Here is a 23633-nt window from a genome sequence, read left to right as displayed (position 1 = left end):
TATTATTTAGGCTCTGAGCATTTATAGTAAAGAACTTAAGGGTGTTAAGAGAGGAGGTAGAAGAGGAAGAGGGAGGGGTGGATTTGGAGTGTGCTATGAAAGAAGTAGGGGGTGGGGGGAGGGAGTTGTTAGTTGTGAAGCCAGGACCAGGGTTGGTATGGATATCTCCATATAAGGCTAGGCCATTATAGGGATTATAGGGATATATAATTTCATATAAGCATATTGTACATTAAAAATTTAGCATACATAGAAATCACCATACTATATTAAAATAACCTATATCTATCAGATAAAAACTTTAGTTTGACAAAGTAACATTCTCTTTCAGTCATGGCACTTGCTAGTCTGTATAAACTATAGATATAGCTTATCTAAGTTCATCCACTAGATGGCAGCAGCATGTTAAGTAATACTTTTTTTCCATGCCTTGTTCTTCATTTCAGAGCAGAATGAATACCATTCACATTGTTTGATGCTTTGCTGGAATTTCCATTGGACTTTATCTCATAACTGTATAAGAATGTAGCTAGCAATACGAGAGTTGCTCCTGTGAAAAACATACTGTGAAAGGAAAAAAATATAATTGTTAGCTAGTTTAATAAAGTTTAAGGAGCAGACATGCTATAATTATAGTCTTGCAGTGATTATCTAGCCACATATTTGTAAAACCAGAACAATACTACCAATTATATATATTTAAACAAATAACTAGATGGAAAAACTGGTAGACAGCGTATTGCTGCTATTTCTATATTCCAGTAGCTGTACAACAACATGCAGTCCTATGGAAAAAATTGAGAAAAGAACTACTGATGAGAGACGTTCTGTTCTGTCTGTGTTTATTTACCTCAAAATGTTGCATGCATACTTTTCATTTTAGACAATGGTATGTGATTAAATTCTGGTTAAGCATATGTATGGCTATATGCACTAAATATGTTTTTCAGTTAACTCTTATATGCATGTTTCTTGAGTCTGTAATAAAGTTGTGTTTTATGTGCAAAAAAATTGACAAAATCATGTGTATAGCTTGTCTAGTATTTGTCATAGATAATCAAGTTTGTGGCCTCTTGTGTAAAATACTTGCTAGGGAATGTTCTTTCCATTTGATAACTTCACAGACGTGCACTGATCTGCACTGTTGGATGTTAAACCCTGCTTCAGGACAGAGCAAAAGCAGTGGGTATGAGCCTGGGCCTTCCATTCTGATCTGCAGCTAACATGATGGCACACTAAGTTTGCTGCTGGGAATAGATTTGTTTTATTAGTTCTTGCAATACTAAGTAGCTCAGCTTGTCTAAATGATCAATCAATATTCAATAAATGAGCTGCAAGAAGAAAAAAGACCTACTAGAAACATCTGCACTAATAAAGACACTGTTGTTATATTCAGTGACTAGTAACTATCCATCAAATTATATGGCACTAAATCAGGCCTTCCCAAACTTGCGTGGTAACCATACTATCTACTGAATAATTTTCCATACAAATTTTAACATTTTGTTCAACAAATGAATGCCCTTTGTGTGATTTTTCAGTAAGCATCGGGTACTCAAGAGGGTACCGAAATAGATGACTCAGAAGGTTATAGACCTGAAGGCCAAAAATGGTCAGCTAGAGAGTGTGATCGTCTGTCTGCATTGCAAGATCAATATTTTAACAGAACAGGGAAAGAATGCTAACAATAGTGTCATCAAAATGAACTTAATTTTTTTTTACCTACCCAAGGTAGAGCTTTACTTTTAGATCTAAATAACTCTTAACTGCATGACCAGCAGCTGTCAGATGTTATGATGGAATGAGCACAATGATCATTTATGCAAAAGTAGAACCATACTCCATGTAGGCAGTGATCTTTTTAATTAGATTTTCAACAACTATGATCCATCCATCCATCCATCCACCCATCAATCAATCCATCCATCCATCCATCCATCCATCCATCCATCCATCCATCCATCCATCCACCCTCAACCCCTTTTCCCATTTTTGCACATGAGATCGGGGTATCATTTCAATAGTGAGAATCATCTAGAGCCAATGTTTTCACCACCAGGTGGCTAACCCTAACACAGCTCTTCTTCCATACCAAACACTCACACGCACACTATCACATACAGCCAATTTAGACTATCCAATCCAGCTACTGCTTGTCTTTGAAATATGGAAGAAAACCAGAGCACCTGGAGGAAACACACTCGACTACAGGGAGGACATTCAGACTCCACACAGAAGGCACCCTAGCCGAGAATTGAACTGGAAAACCTCTGCCTCTGAGATGAGAAATGTTATCAGCCGTGCCACAGTGCCATCCAACAACTGTAGGAATATTTTTAGAAATGGTGAGAGGCAGGAAAAAATAAGCTTGTATTCAGTCAGGGATGGCATATGTTAATTATCCATTTTCTATGGTCCAGTGGTCCAAGATTTGATCCCTTCAGACTCTAACTGTGTGACTCTGAGTAAGTCATTTAACCAGGCACCACTCCAGGGCTGAGTCTGAGAAAGGTCCACATGGATCAGTGCTCTTCCCCAGTCAACAAATACAAATAAAATGTGTACAACTTCGTCTTTCAGACTATCAGAAGCATAAACAAGTTGTTCTACTTTTGAAACCCCTCATATTGGTGAGCCTGCAGTACGGAACATTGTACCTTTCAAAGCTGCTTACTGATCTTTGAGATGAGCAGCGTGCTTTTAATTGACTCAGTCTAAGACTAGGCTGCTTGCAGGGTAATAACTTCCTCAGCTGAGTACAGGAGTAAGCGATCAGCAGAGTGCCAAGCATCCTTGATGCATGGTTTCCTCCACAATAAATAAAGGAAGGAAGGAAGGAGTGATGCCCCTTTTGCAGTTAGTAAACGAATACATAGGTTGTGAGGGACAAGGATGACTGAAATGAGAATTTTCTGTTCTCTGACTGAGGGCTGAGCCATATGTACTACCTTTTTTTAACTTGTTTACAGATTATGTGCAGAGTGGTATGAATTACTCACTTGGGCTTTGAAGCTAGGGTGGTCAGTGTGGTATGCTGAGCATATTCATACAAGTTTGATAGTAGAGCAAAGGACATACAGAGGGATTTGTGATCTGTAGACTAGCTTGCTAGAGGAATGCCAAGAAAAGGGGTGAGGGGTATAATATTGAGTCCATAGAAAATGAGGGCTTTCTCGTCTCTATTTTGAAGTCAGGATTCAGCCAGCATTTTTGGAACTATACACCAACATGTATACAAAGTACACAGCCTTCAAATTCTTCTAAGTCTGCAAAGTAGCTTGCCATGACAATTAAAAATAATAAGTTAAAGAGCTGACAGAAATGGTTCTTATTGAATAGTCATATCTGTGATTATTTAGTTAGCACCATCCATAATAAAATATACAACTTAAAAGTGCATTTTGTTGCATGCTTTATGAATGCCTGGCTATAGCCTTCCCTTGGATTGGTGGCAGTAGAGATGTGCATGTAAGTAAAGGCATAACTTTCAGATATATCATTTAATTATGAGTTAACTTGGGTGGGACCTTGGGTGCTACATATTAGAGGATTAGTAGAGTGGCTTGTGGGCTGCTGTTGATTGGATGTGTTGCATAAGTGTAATGTCAGTTCTGTTGTATAACATGTGTTCAGGAACCTTCCTTTAAGAGGTGAATGTTACTTTTTTCCTCTTAGATATACCCCAAGGCCTTTTTTCAATTGATAACTGTGGTATTTACTTCCTAGCACTCTCTCGTCAAACTCTGCAGTACCAGAAGTAGGTTGATGTTATCCACAGGATTTCTGGCATATTTGCTACTTTGCAGCCATGTGTCAATGTCCTTTGAGGGTCATACATGCTACATATAAACAACTGTGAATGACTGACTTAGATATTTCTACACTAGAACTGGAATGCGTCACAGCAATGCCTAAGTGGTCTGAAGAGCAAGTAATCATTGATCTCTGGGTTGCAGGTATTAACAGTATCATGGGACAGCTATGCTAAGGGTAAGATATTTCCATTTCACGCTGCCAGGCAATATTATAGAAGGCATCAACATGCTTCAGAGTATTTTTTCAAGGAACTGATAAAATAAGTGATCTGTTAGTCCCCATCCCCAGGGATAAGCTGTGGTTTATTCTTCTGAATATAGATATGTGATACATATAACTGCAGCACCTATCACCTTGAAAGGCTAGTATGACTATTACCTTATTGTGTGATGAGAATCCACTCTCCTCAGGGAGTCAGTGCTGAGAGGTATGAGACACCTGAGATGGGAATATAGCACATGATGCTTATATATATGGAGGTCAGGCTTAAGTAATAGTGGACCCTTTGGATCAGTCTGTAGATACACACTTATCAACTTCTAAATAAATTAATAGAAAATAAATCCTTATAAAAACAAATTTAGACTGACAAATAATAGTCTGACAGCTGTATAACAAAATGCCAACAGATTACTGAGCGTTCACAGTGTAATTGGAAGTACAACACTGCTTAGGAATACAAGAACATGTCTGATTATTAATAACACTGCCTTTTTAGTCTGTATATTTGAAATGTTGGCTTCCAGGAGAGCCACCATTGATAGAACACCATTCATTTTCCATGTACTGCATACATAACAAGGAGCGATTCATGTCTACTGCTCCATAGCTATGTATACAAGGCAGGGTACAGTGATAAATGGTGGGTTACTCCTCCCTCCCCAGGCAGGCTTTGGTTTCTTTTTCTGCTTCTGCATAGAGAGGTGTTTGATACATTTAGCTGCAACACCTGTCACCTTAAAATACTAATAAGGGGATTGGGTTCAGGTAGTGCTCTAACTGAAAGGAATATTTTTGCATCACTGCCTCAATGTGTATGTGTGTGTGTGTGTGTGTGTGTGTGTGTGTGTGTGTGTGTGTGTGAGAGTTTAGTGTGGTTTTTCATCAATATGCACCACAGGAGTCAGTGGAATCAGGACCTTTTTGCTATCAAACAACATTATGATTTTTAACTCACTATTCTTCATCTGTCCTGATTTTGGTGCTCACCTATGTAATACTGAGTATCATGCCAGTATTTGAGAAGACACATTTTCTTTTTTGCCATATTCACAACTACCTGTTCATCTGTCTAGTTGTATAAATTAAGGGAGATGTCAGCAGCCTTTAGTGATTATGAATTGTAGCTAGTGTTGGGTGTGGGGGCTGATTTAAATTGGTGAATAGTACATGCAATAATATGGTTATAAAATAAAAACCTTGTACAGGGACCTAGCCATTGAGTAATGGTGTTGACAAATCTCTCAGGCTTTCATATGTGTTTTACAACATACCTCACCTACTGTATGTATGAATCCCTCTTTTCATCATCAGCATTCGTGCTTGTGTTATTAGGTCTATAATGAGTGCCAGTGTACCAGTTTTTCACGTTTCCTTCACATTTACTGTAATGTAACCAGGTTGTAGTTCCTCTTCCTTTTTATTATCATCATGTTGACCTATTTTCTTCCTTTCCTCTTCCTATAATCCATCACTTAAGGATGCTGTCAACTCTTTTTCCTTCTTCCCAATTCTGCTTCTGCGTTTCATGCACCATGGAACCACAGCATCCCATCCCACCTTGCCATTGCTCCATCTTTTTTTTTTCAAATCACATCAACCTGGCTCTACACTATTTGTACCTCTAGCTCATCCAGCTCAAGCTTTGGTCATTACTGAGCAATTAAACAATGCACTGAGTCCAGTCACTTCAATACACCATTCCCTCTTCTGCAACCCTTTGTCCTTTCTAATCATGTTTCAATATGTGATTCTTAGCTCTTTTTTCTAGTACTTTCCATTTCATTTTCTTTATTGTCCTAATCTTTACTTTGGTGTTTTCCAAATAAATCAGCCTCTGCATGCTCCTTTACTGCTTTAAAGGTCCCCTCAAGATGTCCCCTTTCCTTGCTAACATAATCTTCCTGCTGTGTATTTCTATTCCTCTCCTTCCTATGGTACTATTTCCCATCCTGATCTGTATGTCTAGTTCATCCTTATTACTTTAATCTTGAATTCCTTGCTACTACCTTTCTAATTTACTGTGCTCATGCTCTGCATTCATTTGGCAATTTGATGCTTTTACTCACTTCAGATTCCTTGTTCTGTTTTGCTTAAAACAATTTTCAAATCCCTGCCCTCTGACTTACCATCTCTTTTTAAAGGCAGACATTCTAATGTGCTTTTCTGGATTCTGTTTTAGCAATGTTGTTCAAAGGGTACTGAGGTGAAGTCTGCTGAACAGCTCTTCATCTCCCATAAGATGACATCCATTCCCTCATTGCTACAATCTTAGGTTCGTACTAAGCTAACTGCCCTTGAGAGCCATTTTAAGCCTAGCCAATTATTCCTTGTGAGACTCAAACCCTGCATCTCGTGCTTGCAAGGCAAACACCTTAACCATTAGGCCACCCTCCCAACCCATTCATCTAGGATATATAGATATCTTCTACTACTTACCCCATTCTCCATCATTTGGAGATCAGAAGCTTGTATTTCATCATACTGCTGTTTTTATTACAAGAAGGGCATCTAAGAGCTTTGCAAACCTAAGAACACTTCTTCAAGTTCCTTGATTGTTACACTGAGGGTATTCATAGTAAATTCACTATAGTACATTCTTCTTCTTCTTTCGGCTTTTTCCCAGTTAGTGGTCGCCACAGCGGATCATCTGTCCGCTCATGATTGGCAGTGGAGTTTTACGGTGTTGAGTTGCCAGCCCGGCACCCAACCTTCCACAGGAGGCACACACATGCACACACTCACACCTAGGGCCAATTTAGAGTGTCCAATTCACCTACATTCACTATAGTACATTAAGGTAGGATAATAGGCCTGAAAATATAGTCACACTTGTGTTTTCATATATGCATTCAGTTTCAGGGAAAGACAGCTCATTAGAAAGGAAAAGATAATCTTGCTGTCTAAGCGCGAGATGTGCAGAAATACAGAATGTTCCTATTTCAAAGGAAAGATATGTATACTTGCAATGGAATGCTAGATAAAGAGGGACATGCAAGACAAGTCTCAGAAACCAAGGCTAAAGAGGTGTGTAAAACATTACAGGGTTTTTGGTATTGTTAGGATATAGTTCAGACATGGTCAGGGAAGCCAGTAATAACTTTTGGACTGATATGCAAAAGGGCATTTTGCAGTACAGATACTTGAGCCTGAGTACAGAAATCAGGTCAAATATCCATACTATTCAGGAGGAAAAGACTGTTTCAGTTGATATTATTCAGGAGAATCAGAATGTACCTGTAGAACCTTTGGATACATTTACTGTTATCTAGCATCCCAGCATTTCTATAGCCTGTTATTGTTTAGCAGCACTGTTATTGGAGGCAGTATGCAGATATTAAGCATTTGCAAACTGAACTTCATTGTGTGCAGAATTCATTTTGATCTAACTCAAGGATCACTTGCATAAAATTAGACCTGCTAGTAACAGCCTGCATTTAATTGCTGGAACCTGTGTTATGAGAGACTGCTTTCCAATCTATCTGCAAATATACAGAGCTGAGTATATATTTTTTGGTTTTAGAGTTTATTAATTGTTGCTTAGATCTCTGTTGAAACTGTTGTTGTCTCCCTGTTCTGAAAGACTGCTTTACAATCTATCTGCAAATATACAGAGCTGAGTATATTTTTTTTGTTTTAGAGTTTTTTAATTGTTGCTTAGATCTCTGTTGGAATTGTTGTCTCCCTGTTCTGAGGGACTGCTTTCCGATCTATCTGCAGATATACAGAGCTGAGTATATTTTTTTGGTTTTAGAGTTTGCACTGTTAGTTGTTGCTTAGATCTCTGTTGAAACTGTCCCCAACCCCTATTTTCTGCCGTGTCTTCAGTTGGTATAACTGTTTTTTACAGCTTGTGTGTTATCTAACTCAAGGATCACTTGCATAAAATTAGACCTGTTAGTAACAGCCTGCATTTAATTGCTGGAACCTGTGTAATGAGAGACTGCTTTCCAATCTATCTGCAAATATACAGAGCTGAGTATATTTTTGGTTTTAGAGTTTGTTAATTGTTGCTTAGATCTCTTTTGAAACTGTTGTCTCCCTGTTCTCAGAGACTGCTTTCCAATCTATCTGCAAATATACAGAGCTGAGTATATTTTTTTGGTTTTAGAGTTTGTACTGTTAGTTGTTGTTAAGATCTCTGTTGAAACTGTCCCCCCTCCCTATTTTTGGCTTGTAGTTTAAATTTGATGGCTTTTGCAGTTGCCCGCCCCACTGTAGATTTGATCTGAGACACTCCACCAGTCCCATCTCTTTACAACATTCTACCTAATAAACTCTTTCTGCACTTGTTTTTAGTCCTTTTTAATTTAATTGCATTTTTAAACTGTGTTTGGTCTAATATTGCTACATACTCAAATGTACTAGCTTACACTGAATGTGAATTGTTTTTACTACTGTTTTTGCTACTTTTCTGTAAAAAAAAAAAAAAAAAAAAAAAAAAAAAAGAAAACTGTAAGCCTGTTTCCTACCTTTCCTGTAACTAGTGTTCCAGATACAGATTTGCTGTATCCAGGACTGTATGTAAGCTTCTGAGCCTCCAAGTCTTTCTGTGTTGGAGGGAAACCTTCTAGCTTATCAGTGGGAGTGGTAAGCACTAGGTAACCTGTCTACCACATAAGGAATGGTTTTGGCCCAGAAATTGTAGTTACTGGCCGTTTGGGCAATCTCTTCCATCTCTCTCAACTTTCTGATTTGAAAGCCTGCATTTGCACTTGTTTCTGTCCTGTAACTCGTCTAGTGCAGATACAGATTCTTAGTTTTAGCACTTAAATTTGCTTATTCGTGCTCACCACTTGTTCAGAACTTGTAAGCACTAAATAAGCTACTAATTACTATAGCACTCAACCTTCCTCATTACCTAGAGGAAAACAGTTTTTGTGCTTAGTTTTCTCACTTGCTTAGAGAAAAACAGCTCTTGTACTCACTTTCCTCACATATCTAAAGGAAAATAGTTTTTTTATTCAGGCATGTCCAAGGGTCAGCTCCCAGTGTTCTCTCCTGTCTATCTGATGAATCTGGGCATCTTGAGACAATGTAGAAATTGCCTCATGTACACAGACAACCCTCTCCTCCTACCTCCTAACACTACAACCTGTGAGAGAGATGCACTTATCTAGCCAAACTGGAGGTAAAGCTCTCTCCAATCAAGTCTGAACTTGACAGTCATGAGGAGAATGTAAACATTTGCACCACACCACACTCATCACATACTCTCACTAAATCTACACCACCAAAATACGCACATAGTAACACAAAAACATTCACGGAGGTTCTCAATAATAATCTGTCTAAGCACAGAGACCTCCAAAGCAGAAACACAAGCAACCTCCATCTCCCAGCACAACCCAAATGACACATAACCCACAGACTCAGTGTGCCACTCAACCACAGCCAATAAGGCAAAACAATGTACCCAACACACTAGTCGTAGGTGACTCTATAGTCAGGCACACTGATGTCCCACTCACCAGGCTAAACAAGGAGAAGGTTACTGTCAGCTGCCTGTCAGGTGCCAGGATCTGCCACATAACCCATGCACTCAGGTCACGCCACAACAAGTACAAATATGACTCTGTCATTGTCCATGTTGGTGTGAATGACCTGAGACGTACCTCCCTGGACTACATGAAAAGAGACATGAAAGAGCTCTCCGATCTTGTAGCCCAGGCAGGTATGACCCTAGCCCTGAGTAGCATTCTGCCATCACCCAGAATGATACCACAGTACAAGGACAAAATGATTGACTTCAACAATTGGCTACGCTTCTGGTGTCATTCTAAGGGGATCCAGTATCTATCTGCTTGGGATGACATGGTTGACAGACCACGATGCTTTGCCACAGATGGCCTGCACCTGTCGCCCCTGGGATTCTGGATACTGGCTAAGGCTCTTGCTGCCCCAATAGTGCCTTTTTTAGGCAAGGTTCAAATAACAAATTCACCACCGTAACAGGAACAGGCAAGAAAAAACTGAGGGTAATGCTACTCATTGCTAGAAGTCTAAATCTCAAAATGCAGTCACTTGAGTCACTCCTTAAAATGGAGAACATTGATATCTGTGCAGTGACTGAGACCTGGTTCAAGGCTCCAGAGAGCACCCCTGCACTACCAGGCTATAACTCATACCACACTTTTCGGCCATGTAACCTGGACTGAAACACCAAAGGCAGAGGTGTGTCCATATTCATTAAGGATATCCACACCTCCATGCTAGTTGCTCAGCATAATGCATCCGAGGTTATCCAAGTGCAACTAACTTTGGGCAAAACTGCAATCCAAATTGTAGCTTGCTACAGATCCCCCACTATGCCCCAGGATTCCCACTCCTCTTTTCTTGATGTACTGGAAAATATTTGGGTTCAACCAAACACCCTAATAATGGGCAACTTCAACTACCCCACCATTAACTGGGAAAACTACTTGTGTACCAACTCCTTAGCTCAACACTTTCTGGAATTCATAAACTCCAATGCCCTGGATCAACTTATCCACACCCCCACCAGGGGCAACATTATCCTAGACTGGTGTTCCACACCTGAAGTCAACTCCTCATTGGTCCGATCCGACCATAAGCTAATCACCCTTGATATCCACATCCCGCCCCCACCACCCCATTAAGGAAACCACAGTGAAAAATTCCTCCAAAGCCAACTTCATGCTTCTTAAGACAGAAGTGGTGAACTTCATGACACTCATGCAGATGGACAATACAGTTACAACTGCTGAATCCTACACAAATGCACTCTATAAGCACTTACATGAGTGCATGGATCATGCTATCTCAAACAGAACCAAGATGCTATCCTCCAAAAAAGGAAGCCAATCTGGTGGTCCCCTGCCATAAACAAACTGTACAACAGAAGGAAGAAACTGTTGCAAAAGAGAGTAAAATCCCATGAGTGGAGGAGCTCTCTGGTCAGCCTCAGTAAGAAGCTGAGATCCCTTATAAGATCCTCCAAAGCTAGCTATGAAAACAAAATTGCCACTAATTCTAAGGACAACCATAAAGCATTTTATAGCTATATCAAGAATGTCAATGGCAACACCCAAATCTGCTCTGAGTTACAGCACAATGGCACGAAAATTACAGAACCAACTGATATTGCCAACATCCTGCCAGATAGGTTCAGTGCTAACTTTACCCCCCACCCCCTAAAGGGCCCATATCTATACAGGAAGAATGCAGAATCCCTGTAATCACAACTACGTAGGTAAAAGCTGCCCTCTCTAAAGCCAAAAACAAAGCATCCATGGGACCGGACAACATCTCAGTCTGCGTTTTACACAAACTTCAGAATGAACTGGCTCCCCACTTAAGCACCATGTTCAATAATAGCCTTGCATCAGGCTTTGTGCCCACTGAATGGCGCACAGCAACAGTTATCCCACTCCACAAAGGGGGAGCCACCACTGATCCCGGGAACTATCGATCTATTAGTCTGATGAGCCTGGTCTGCAAGGCCATGGAACGTATCGTCATGGAACTCATAAACAAAGACATTGGTAACCTCCAAACTCTGGACCCCACCCAGTTCGAATTTGTGAAAGGCAGATCATGCCTCCTGAACCTGATCAACTTCTTTGAGGCAGTCTCCAAAGCCGTAGATGAGGGTAAGGTGGTTCACACCGCCTATCTTGACCTTGTCAAGGCTTTTGACACCATCCCCCATTCTGGAATTATAGCTAAACTCACTAAACTAGGTATAAATCCCTATGTCACAAGATGGGTTGCCAACTGGCTCACTGACAGAACCCACACTGTAAAAGTTGCAGACTCCAAATCTGACCTCAAAGCAGTGACAAGTGGAGTACCACAGGGTTCCGTCCTGGGTCCTCTCCTGTTTGGTATCTACTTCTCTGAAGTACAGGCTAACACAGAAGGCCTCTGGCTAATGAAGTTCACAGATGACTGCAAACTAGGAGCCATAGTCATGTCCCCAAATGATGGGGACATCCTACAGAAGGGCCTCACTGAGACAGATGCCTGGTGTCAGAGCCATGGCCTCAAGCTCAATGCCAAAAAGTGCAGTGTCATCCCCTTTGGTAAAAACTCTGTACCCATGAACTACCACATAGGCAGCAATCTACTTAACGCCGAATGTGTGATAAGAGACCTTGGGACCCAGGTGGACAGTAGTCTCTCCTTTGATAGTCACATCACCACAGTAGTCAGGAAGTCCTTCTATGTGGTCCTCCTCATCATAAAAGGGTTCTCATCCAGGAAAAAAGAGGTCATTGTTCCCCTCTACTTGACACTCATTAGACTCATTATAGAGTACAAGCCCCTTTTGGAATGTACTTCACAAGACATCTGCAGCAGCTGGAAAGGCCACAGAAGTACCTCACAAAGAGGATTACTGGCCTCAAATAAATGCCCTACACTGACCGCTTCAAAAAACTCCAGCTTTACTCCGTAGCATATCACCTTCTCTGAGGTGATCTCTGCCTAACATATAAAGCTATGTCAAGCTGTTGGACATGCTACACCTAAAGAAATCCCAATCCCTCCAAGCTACATGCTCTAGGGACCTAAATCTTGTCACCACAATAAACAGGACATGTTGGAGGGCTAGATTCCTGTCCCAGAGACTTTCCATACTCTGGAACAGGCTACCCATCTTTGTAAAGCAAAGTTCTTCATTAGCACTCTTCAAGAAAAATCTTGATGAGTGGATGGGAAATAGGAAATACACCCCGGGGATCACTTCTGTGTCTCTGCTCGACAATGGCACAGGAAAATAACTTTCTTGTGTGGCATAAGCCAGGGAACCTTGTTGGCTAGGCTTAGGTAGGCCCTTGGGCTGATAGCCTAGTACCTACCTATGAACCTATTAAAAGTACAAAAAGATTTGGCCTATAAAGGACTGACACCTTTTCTTCACAATTAACAGATAAGATTTTTTTTCCAGTCTCATTTCAGTTGTTTCCAGTTAATTTCAGTATATTACAGTCTTATCAATTCTTAAAGTGATCATTTCCATTGCCTTATCTACTATCCCTTCCACTGGGTCATTACTTCCTATATGGACCTCAATATGTGACTGCTGCTCTCCTTTAACAAACAAGTTGTTTATGTTTAGGCCCATTTTAAAAGGGATCAGTCCTGTTTCAGCATCCATCTTTACCAGTCCCCTCCATTTTCAGCTACCCATCATTGTGATGCTTCTAGTGACAGGAATCACAACCATCAGTAACCCTATGCCTCTCCTAGACTATGTCCAGTTGTTCAATATTCCTCTTTAACCACTTGTGCTGTGACTTCTTATTTAACTCCTTTTCTTGATTACCTTCCCCTACTGATTGATTATTTAAGCAATAACCCATGCCTGGGTGTGGGTAATGATGGATTTACCCATGGTTGGTGTGGTTTGGTCATGAGGGTGAAACCCGAGTGGCCAAACAAAGACAACTGTGGGTAAATCCAACATTACCCACACCCAGAAGTGGGTTATTGCTATTATACAATGACATTATTTAAGAAAAAAAATACTTACTTTTCTTAATTAATGGCATTGTATAATGCCTCTGTGCTGCCCTTCTGCAGCTGTCTGGTATTTTGCAGCAGTTCTGATGTACTGTGCATGCGTATGCTTACGCAGTACATCAGAGCTGTGTGTGGAAGCAACGGAGAAAGGAAGATTTCCATTGCTTTTTAAAAGGTGTCTCGTTATGTTAAAAGAATTTAACATAGCGAGATAGCTTTAAAAAAAAGCAACGGAGATCTTCCTTTCTCCATTGCTTCTTTTAAAGCTATCTCGCTATGTTAAACAAGAGTTTAACATAGCGAGATAGCTTTAAAAAACGCAACGGAGAAAGGAAGATCTCCGTTGCTTTTTTTTTAAGAGTTTTAACATAACGAGACAGCTTTATAAGAAGCAACGGAGAAAGGAAGATCTCTGTTGCTTTTTTTTAAGATATCATTACAGCAACGGAGCTCTTCCATTCTCCATTGCTGTGTAACACACACACAAAAAAAGACTTATACTAATGGAAAAAGTCCAGGCGACCGGACCTTTTTCCATTAGTATAAGTCTGATTTACAATGTGCACACTGACCAATCAGCACGCACATTTTGGAATGTTAATGGGGGTCATTGTATAATTTACTTTTGTTGATCAGGTTAGTCCACTAGGTCTGTGGCCAGTTTTCAGGAGAAACCCTAGATGGCTTTTATGCAGATATGGACAATTGGCCAAGACACAAGAAAATGTCCTTGGTCTTTAACATCCAAGCAATCTGTCTCAGGCAGCTAGGTTCTTGGTTTAATTCTCTGTCCTAAAGATGTTACCACTGGAGTGCAGTGCTTCTGCATTGCTGTGCTACAATGTTGGCACTGGAATTCAAATCAAATTAGTTGGTCTGATAATAGAAAGCAAAGTTTACTGGTGTTTAGGATTTGGAGGAAAGAGGAGCAACCAGAGAAAACTATGTAGACTCAGGAAGGGTATGTAGATGTCATCCCAGTTAATGACTGAACTTTAGGACCAAGCACTTTGAGTTAGTAATGCTGTTTACTGGACTCCTGTACTATCCTATTAATCATCTTCTAATTTTAAACATTTCTGTTTGTAAAATCTTACAGTAACTTACTGAAAAAGGCCCATTGATTGCATCCAAACAAAAACAGATAAATTACTATGATCAGCAAAGAAAACTAAACCAATGGCAATCATTTCCATGCTTAGCATCAGTAGTTTATGAAGTAAAACACTGCTTATTGGCCATTAGGACAAAACAAGCAATGGCACTACAATTCTTAGTTTAAAAAATAAATTTAACTGTTCATGGGCACATTTGCAATTACTTTCCTTCACAAATTCTCTGTCAGAAGCATAATCTCTGTGAGACATAAGTAGTAAATCTCAACATAACTCACATCAGCTTGTGGGACATTGCTATAAAAGTGGTCTTAACTCATTGACACCTATGTGGTGTGGAATGTCACACCACTAGTGGCCTAAACACATTCCTACATTCCACAGCATTTTCTACCAAAAATTTAAAAAGCATACAATAAATTAATGTAAAGATTTTTTGGACATGAAATGCTATTAAAACTGTACAAATAGCAATGCTATCAGGAAGAAGTTTTCTTTACAGTGGTATTAGTGCATTCATATTTTTCCCATGAATACTATAATATATTAATGCACACAAACCCAGAATTGCTGTTTTTTTTTTCTGAACATTGACAAATAGTCACATCTTGGAAAACATGCAACCAAGACATACATTGTTAGTTCACTGCTGGCAACCAGATATACCCTTTCACATTATAACAATAAATTCATCTCTGAGCGAATGTTTGAGATATTTACACAAATTTGAAAACATTTGTTCAATTGTATGATTAATAATATAAAATAATATTGAATATCCCTTAAGATGTGCAGCTTGCAGTGTAAATATCAATGATGGTTTTCTTCTAAGGTTTAACCTGGTGCCCTGCAATAATTTTTAAGTCACTTTGTTAAGTCCATATAGAAATATTGCTTATTTTCATAATTACTAATAAACAACGAGCAGTATCTCTTGTATAGTGTGATATAAGTGGATATTAAGAATGAAATTTCCTGCCTCCCACCATGGCATTTTACAACATACCCTTCAATAGCATGTAGGTCATTCAGTTATGAATATGCACATAAATATGAAAATATGAATAGCAATAAATGGCAAACAGTGATAATTTCTCAACTGCAGGACATCCTAGAATGACAATCTTAGCATAATTTTGTTAATTACTCCTTCCTGTTTGAAATGCTGCCTATTATTAATTGGAAAGTCACTTAGTTAATGAAGCCACACAGACAAAAGGTCTGGATGCCTTAAGGAGCTATGGGTGTTAACTAGAAGTATACAAAAAAGCAGAATGAGGTTGTCAAAAACAAAACCTGGGAGACAAAAAAAAAAAAAAGAAAAAGAAAAAAAAAAAACAAAACAGAAAAGGTTTATTGAAGTTGAAGAAAACTAATTGCAACAAAAGTGACTACAGTAATCACATCACAACATAAATGCAAGCAGAAAGAGTCCAGCATCAAAAGCTGGCGTACTGTTGCAGGAAGATGAATCAGCAGCAGAGAATAAGATATTATTAGAGCTCAAAAAAGCAGATGGCAAGAAGCTATCACTGGCATTGTGTGTACTTCTGGAAAACTCATCACTATATGCAGATATAGTCCTTAGAATGATGTTTTCTAAAATAAGATCTGTTTTGTCAAGTTCCCTTCAAGAAGTCACCCACTAATCATTCACAGGGGTGACTTTATGATGGATTAAGGAGAACAGTTCTCTGCATATAGTTTGGTGTGCACCCCCTTCTCTGTGATGGTATGATTTCACAGTACGTAGCGTGAGATATGGGGCTGCAGCCCTTTACAAAGAAATGCACAAGCATGCTTAGTTTTGTGGATTTGCACGCTTTTAATGATTAGTTAATAAGTCAATCTGTGGTATCTTGACTTGCTGTCTTACTGAAAGGTATGTCTTGTCAACAGCTTAAACTCAACATGACTGTGATTTACGGGTCAAATGTTGAAACAACAGAATGGCTCACACCAAAATGTTGTACAGTCTTCTCTATAAATTATATAAATATAGGCTACAGCAGTTTCACATTTATAGTGTTACAGGCTCATAGGTTCATAGATTCATACTAGACTGTGGCTCCAGTGGATCATTTGTAACTTAGTCAATGATCCACCCATTTACCGAGATATGAATTAATGCCAGGCTGTAACCTAGTTTTGGCCCCTTTCCATAAGTGTTAGAGGTGTCTCACTGGGGTTGTACTTATGATTGCTCATTAAGTCATCCAGGTTATGCTTCAAAAGGATCATAGAGCCACTCTGCTTAACCTCTAAGGGGAGTCGATTCAATAAAAGAGGTATTCTCTGTGAAAGATATCTACCCCAACAAGTCCTATTTATGTTTCGGTGATGGTTTAGGACTCTTGTGTGAATATTAAGAGTAGTGTTAGTTTTATGGATGTTTAGGAAGTTACAAAGGGCCTGATCTTTTAAGGCTCTTTAGGCAAGACAGAGATCTCCCTCAACAGCCAGTAGGAAATGGGGTTTGAATACTATAAGGCCGTCAGAGTAACTCAAGGAGGACATGCCCTTGACTTTTTTGTTAAGGAAATGCAGTGGTCACTCCAACTGGGTCATTTGCTTGGCCGAGTGCATATCAAAGAGGGCATTATATTCTATTATTGGTCTGAACAGGGAAGAATAGTTGAGGGTAATGACTTCCTTAATCTATAAGATGTGCCAGAGATGATTAGTCTGACTATATAAAATGATTTCCTAAAAACAGTGGCTAGATGGTGGTCAAAGGATAGTTTGTCAGCAGTGAACATTCCCAAGTCCCTAATGATAGAGGGAATTGTTAGGGAGATGTAATAGGAGCAGGAGTGCCCAAGTTTGCCAAAAGACATAGTGATGCATTCTTTGGCATCCAGTTTGAGGCTGTGGTCCAAGATCAACTGGTTAGCATGATTTAGGCCTTCTTGGAGAATCCATCAGTCAGCTGGGGTATTTTAACAGACCAGAGTTTGCAGTCATCAACAAACTTCATCTGCCACAGGCCTTTGGTGTCTGTTGTAAAGTCAGAGAAGTAGGTACCAAAGTGGAATGAACCCAGGACTGATCCCTGGAGAGCACTGCTGGTAACTCATCTTTAATGTGACAGTTTACTTGCAATACTAACAGACTGGGTTCTGCTGGTAGAGCAGTTTGCTATTGGGTAACAGGGATTTACGTTTTATTGGATTAACTGATCAATGCTACTTGACTGTGGAATGGTATCAAATGTTTTGGCTATGTCTAAGCATGCTGTGTGAACAGATTTACCTAAGTCTAATATCTTAGTGACTTGTGCAAACAAATCCAACAAATTCAAGAGGAAGTCTCTGCCCTAATCAATCCCAAATTGTTTCAGTTCCAGGTTTTGAGGACTGCTTATATCCTTATTAAATGAGGCTCATAATGATGTTCTCCATTGCCTTACAGATAGGGGTAGTGATACTGATAGGTCTATATTTGCCCTGGTCAGCAATGGGTCCCCCTTCGTGAAGTGGGAGGACTACAGCACTTCTCAACACGTCTGGCATAAATCCAGTGGAGAGGTTGAGAGTGAGTAGCTGCAACAGATAGTCAACAAGGCAGTGCTTGGTGTTGACAAGAAGATGACCTGGTACATTGTCAGGGCAAATGTTGTTCATGTTTTTAGCCTTGAAGAGAGAGCTTAGGACTTGTTCAGAGAAAATTTAGGTGTGGTGGAATAGGCATGCTAATATGCTGTGAACAATTTGAGGGAGATAGGGCAGTAAAGCTTGAGCTGCATTTCTTTCTTAATATGTTGCGAATGTCATAGGAAATGAATATATGATATTTGGTATTAACTTAGATCATTGTATGTTGCTATTTCTTAGCTGAGGATAGCTTTGTGGTTACCCCTTATCCTGTGAGGTGATTCACAATTTGTACTTGTTGGAGAATTTGATTTTGATTTTAATTTGTCTGTTGAATCATTTTGAGCTCTGACCTTGCTGACAGAAATTAAGTTGCTTTCACAGGTTAGGAGATTATTTCTCCTACTGCATAGTTTGTCGATACTGCAATTCCACTAAATGGGCATTTTCATTCTAATAAATGGGCTTGTTCTTAAATTTGGCACTATACTGATGTTTTATGAGGACAGAGGAATCAATACTAATTTGGAGGTGGTGGACGTAGAGTTTATCCATGAAAACTGCAGTGTGTGAAGCAAGGTCACTGGAGTAGATTCACTTTAAAAGAGTCTCTGAAGATGGAAGGGTTTTGAGGTGACTCAGGCTTCACACCTAGAGTGAGTGTTACTGCACAATGGTCAGATTTAACTAGTGATTTGGTAAATATAGGGTCTCAGCATAGGGAGGTCTAATATCTTAGAGCCCCCATTGGATTTGGACAATTTGGTCCAAGGATTTGGCGTTAATGAAATCAGAGAAATCTCTCTGCATATGTATTTGTGGTAGTATATGTTCATCAGTTAGTGGAGGGATAGTTGAAGTCATCCAAGAAGATAGTATTTGGTTCAATGGTGAGGGACATCCATTTCTTATGCTATGTGCCATGGTCTAACAGTGTCACAGAAAAGGTACAGTAGTTGGTTACCACATAGCTGTGGGTTTTATCATAAGAAGAAGAAGAATATGGTGGAATTCTAGGTCATTGTCTGGAGGTGAAATTGTTTCTTAGGCACACAGGTACGTCCACCATCTATAACATCCAGTTTGGAATTGGTTCTGAAGGAGCGGTAGACATTAAAATCCTGCACTATTGGGGAGCTTTTAATGTTCTGAAACCATGTTTCACTAACTAAACATATATCAAGGAATGCCTATAATGAGTACAGTTTTTGTTTATGCTTCTAGCATTGAGCAGTGCTACTTTTATAGTAATGTCTTTCGGCTTTATCCCGGTTAGGGGTCGCCACAGTGGAACTCTGGTCCGCTAATGACTGGCAGTGGATTTTTAAGGTGCAGAGTTGCCAGCCCGACGCCCAACCTTCAAGGCACACCCATTCATGCACGCACCTACCTGCATGTCTTTTACATCACTCGACCATGGGGAGGACATGCAGACTCCACGCAGAAGGTGCTCCAGCCAAGAATCGAATGGGAGAACCTCTTGCTTTGAGGCAACAATGCAAACCGCTGCACCACTGTTTTGTAAGCAAGGTCATACTCCTCATATTACCCACATAGCCAACCACAATCAAAGTCATATAAAAGTAGCACATGATTTTGATTGTGGTTGGCTATGTGGGTAATATGAGGAGTCTGACCTTGCTTACAAAAGGCACTACGGGAGAAAAAAAAAAGTCTTAGCAGAGACAGAGAGAAAGAGAGAGAGAGCGAGAGAGCAGATAATCCCTACCAAAGCAACCAGGCTTGTCAGATATCTTATCCAAGGCTGATGCATATTGAATGACACCAGAAGTTAAGCCAACAATTAAAATCAACTATGTTTTATTTGTATTGTGCTATCATTCTTACTGATGGTAGGATACTGCTCAATACTAGTGTCACCTCCTTTCCAGATGCACATTCTGAGAGCTCTATCATGCTATACCATATCCTACTTTTGGGGGAGTGGGGGTGGCAAAAGGCCTTCAACCAGAAAAGCCATTGTGGCTGCCATAATAAGAGTTCTGCAATCAGCTTTGTCCTGTCAGGGAAAGAATGGTTCAGGAAAGCTCTCTGCCTGAGAGAAATAAACAGGCCAATATGTCATTGGGGGCCATTAGTTTTAGTTTTGTTTGGTATATCTGACAATTTGCTACTTTACAGTTTATTACTATGATACTGATTGGAAAAATGCACAATAAAAAATCAGTGAAACAATTAAATAAAAACTTATTTTACCAAGAACTATTGTTCTATTTGTTTCTGCATTTATTTAAATTTTGTTTTTGCACTATGACTACTTTTTTATCTTACTTTTTGTGTCTGTATTTATGCTAATAGATTCATACCTCAATATGTATTTCAAAAGATGTAATTTTATACTGTGATCATATTCTTCCACTACACATCTTAGAACTCTAGCTAGTAATCATTTTTGTTCCATGCTGCCTGCTGATCATCAACTCCCCATGATCTATTGGCCTGTTTGTTTCTCTCTCTCGATGAGAGCTGTTCGTGCCCCATGCATTTCCCGAGTGGACAGAACTGATAGTACTCCCATAATTCTTACAACTTTCAGGCTTTTCTTCTTGTAGGCCTATTCCCCAAACCCTTGTGGCTGACATGAACACCTATGTCATACAATTAAAGGCTTGGCAATATTCTTCCCCAATGTGGGTGTGCTTCCACACACATTCAAGAGATGGCTACCATTACTGGCTTGGCCTAACTAACTTGACATCCCCAGCCTTTGGCCCTACTCTTTCCCTGCAGGCATCCATCTGTATGGTAGTGATCATCCAGTTGGAAAACCCAATCCCCTCCCTTAAGGCAGGTGAGCCAGCATCAGCCACTCCCTTCCTCTCTCCCTTGCCCAGCTCTTCCAGCACCTGAACCAGTACTTAAGCTCGGGTTGTCTAGGTTATAGTCAAGACTTTATTCCACTATGCCACAGAGACAAATAGAAAATAGCTTTTTAGTGCAACTCTTCTTGCCAGTCACCAGTTTTTAACTTTCCGAGTAAATATGTGAAAACCAAATAATGGAACTAATGATTTCCGTTGTCAAAGAAGCACATACCTAGTCTCCATTTATTATGTCATTTTTGCTCATGATATTTGTGTGCAATGATGTCACACAAAGTTGGTAGGGTCAAATGTAAGAGAGAATGATGGGTATAAAAAGAAAGTACTGGATGAAAAAAATGCAGTTCTCATAGTGAAGAGTTATGCAATTAAGTACCTGGTTGGTTCAAGGTCCTTTAACCAGAAAATGGAAATCACCGCTGACAGAATTATGGACAATGATGTAGCAAATCCTTTTAATATATTGTCAGCATACTTCATTACTGTCGCTATCACAAGTCCTCCAAGAGCCTAAATAAACATAAAAGCAAACAGAAAATATATTTTTGAAAACATCACTAGTTAATACTTTGACAAGAATAGATATGTGTCATTCAGAAGAATCATCCTGCCTTTAAGTAACCTGAACTATGCAAGATCCATTTTACCGAAAAACAGGCCAAATGCAAAGTTACAGAAAGTGAACGGAGCTGATGAAAATATATTTTCAACACATATGACAGGCTGAAATATGCAATGCCTAGCTATCATTCACCTCTTCCCATATCACTGCCTACTTATCTAATGAATATTTTATTAGATCCTCCTAGTGGTACGTTGGTAACCTACGCCAAGTGTTTTAGCCATTCTGGTAGATCAGAACAAATAGAGATACCTGCATGGTGTTCGCAAGCTCATAGGTGTATACAAGGCTGATGATCACTGGGGCCTTTTAAGCTTAGTAATGCATCCCAAATCTCTGACAAAATCCAGTACCCTTGGTAGTGTAAGCAGGGGCTTGGGAAATTAAACATTTACAAGCAGGGGACTGAAAAATAAACCATTTATAGGCTGTCTGTGTCCATTACAGACATACATGACAAACCATGGTGAATTTCCAGCTGCCATCCAGTTATCTAACCTACACTTAAATTTGGTTAGGGAGGAACTCTGCTTCACATGGATTGGGAGCTTATTTAAAGAGAAGGGGTAGTCTCTGGGATACATATCTGTCTCTTCAGCAAGTTCTACTTATATCACAACAAAGTTTAAGTTTTTAGAATGGGCAGTTCTGATGGTGTTTGTTTTGCTGATATGCAGGAGGGCCATCAGAGTGGGGTCTGAAGATGCTTTGTATACCAGACATAGATCTCCCTTAACAACCTGTAGGAGACAAAATACAGAGAAAGATGTTTGAGGTGGTCTTTAAAGGACATGTTATTTATGCCCTGTATTCTTTTGGTGAGGAGCCTCTGTGGACATTACAACTGTTGGATGTGCATGGTTAAGTATATTACAAAGGGGAAATTGTACTCCATGATAAGCCTCATGAGTGTCGAATACAGTGGAACAATGACTTCCTTGGACCTAGATGTTAACTTTCACAACACATAATGATTTCCTCACTACTGTAGAGGCATGATGGTCAAAGGCTAGATTACTGTCTACATGTGTCCCTAGGTCCCTGACTACTGGGTCGACACTTAGGGGTGTGTTGTCAATATGGTTACCATGGGAGGCTGACTTCCCAAAGGATACTATTATGCATTTCTTGGCATGCGATATTTTCCAAGCAGTACATACCTCCCCATGTAAATTATGTTAATGCTTGGATCAAGGGAATCCTCCTACTCTACCTAAGGTTGTCTAAACTTTTACAGTGCATTCTGATTGGCTCCTTAAGCTCCAAAAGTCATTCTCTTTTTGCAGATTGGCTATAATTGTGATTTGGGAACTAATCATAGAATGAAAAGTGGAGTCACCACTGTTGGAAGCAGATCAGTGGAGCAGTGCTTCACTTCAGAGACAAATGTGTAGCTTCCCGCATAACACATTGTGCTTGAACGTTAAGCCTTAGGATGTAGGTACATATTAATTCACCTGTTACATCTGTTAGTGCTTGATTGTGTAAAATATGTTTTTTTTTTTCCAAAGAATCTCTCAAGTACAGTGATATACCTTCCAGCTTAATGAGCTTTGATGTTATTCAACAAAATTCCCAAAATGAAATATACATTAACAGCTTAACAAACTACACAAAGCACTACTACATAGCACAATCGCCATCCTATCTTTTCTCCAACTTCATTATTTCAAATACTACATTGTGAAAATATCAATTACTACATTTCTTGCTATAAGCAGCATCTTGTACCCTGGTCATAAGAAAATGTGAAGTTCCTATTATTAGCAGCCATGCAGTTAAATCTAAATTCATTTGACAACTCAGTGTAAGAACAAAATGATGATAATGATGATGACTTTTAGACCTTAAGGAGGGAAGTTAGCACAGTGGATTAAAACTCTAAGTTGCTAATGAGCTGATTCCTATAGCCAAGGGTACAGGGTTTGATTCTTTCCAC

At 39.6% G+C, this 23633-nt stretch overlaps 1 protein-coding gene across 2 annotated transcripts in view; it reads right to left on the bottom strand.

Annotated features, from left to right (window-relative positions):
- Positions 1–290: 290 nt before the first annotated feature.
- Positions 291–23633, bottom strand: part of LOC122813502 (UDP-N-acetylglucosamine transporter-like) — a 683641-nt gene continuing 660298 nt past the window's right edge. For both annotated transcript variants that reach the window (XM_044085849.1, XM_044085848.1), the window contains exons 9-10: positions 21449–21582; positions 291–564 (exon numbers count right to left, since the gene is read on the bottom strand). In XM_044085849.1, the coding sequence (XP_043941784.1) occupies positions 438–564; positions 21449–21582 (261 nt within the window). In that variant the 3' untranslated portion in view covers positions 291–437. The remainder of the gene's footprint in view (positions 565–21448; positions 21583–23633) is intronic.

Source organism: Protopterus annectens, chromosome 10.part0 (genome assembly GCF_019279795.1).
Source record: "Protopterus annectens isolate FY-2018-M chromosome 10.part0, PAN1.0, whole genome shotgun sequence".
Taxonomy (NCBI): domain Eukaryota; kingdom Metazoa; phylum Chordata; order Ceratodontiformes; family Protopteridae; genus Protopterus; species Protopterus annectens.
Note: the sequence above shows the minus strand (reverse complement) of the source record. Positions and strands in the feature narration are given on the sequence as shown.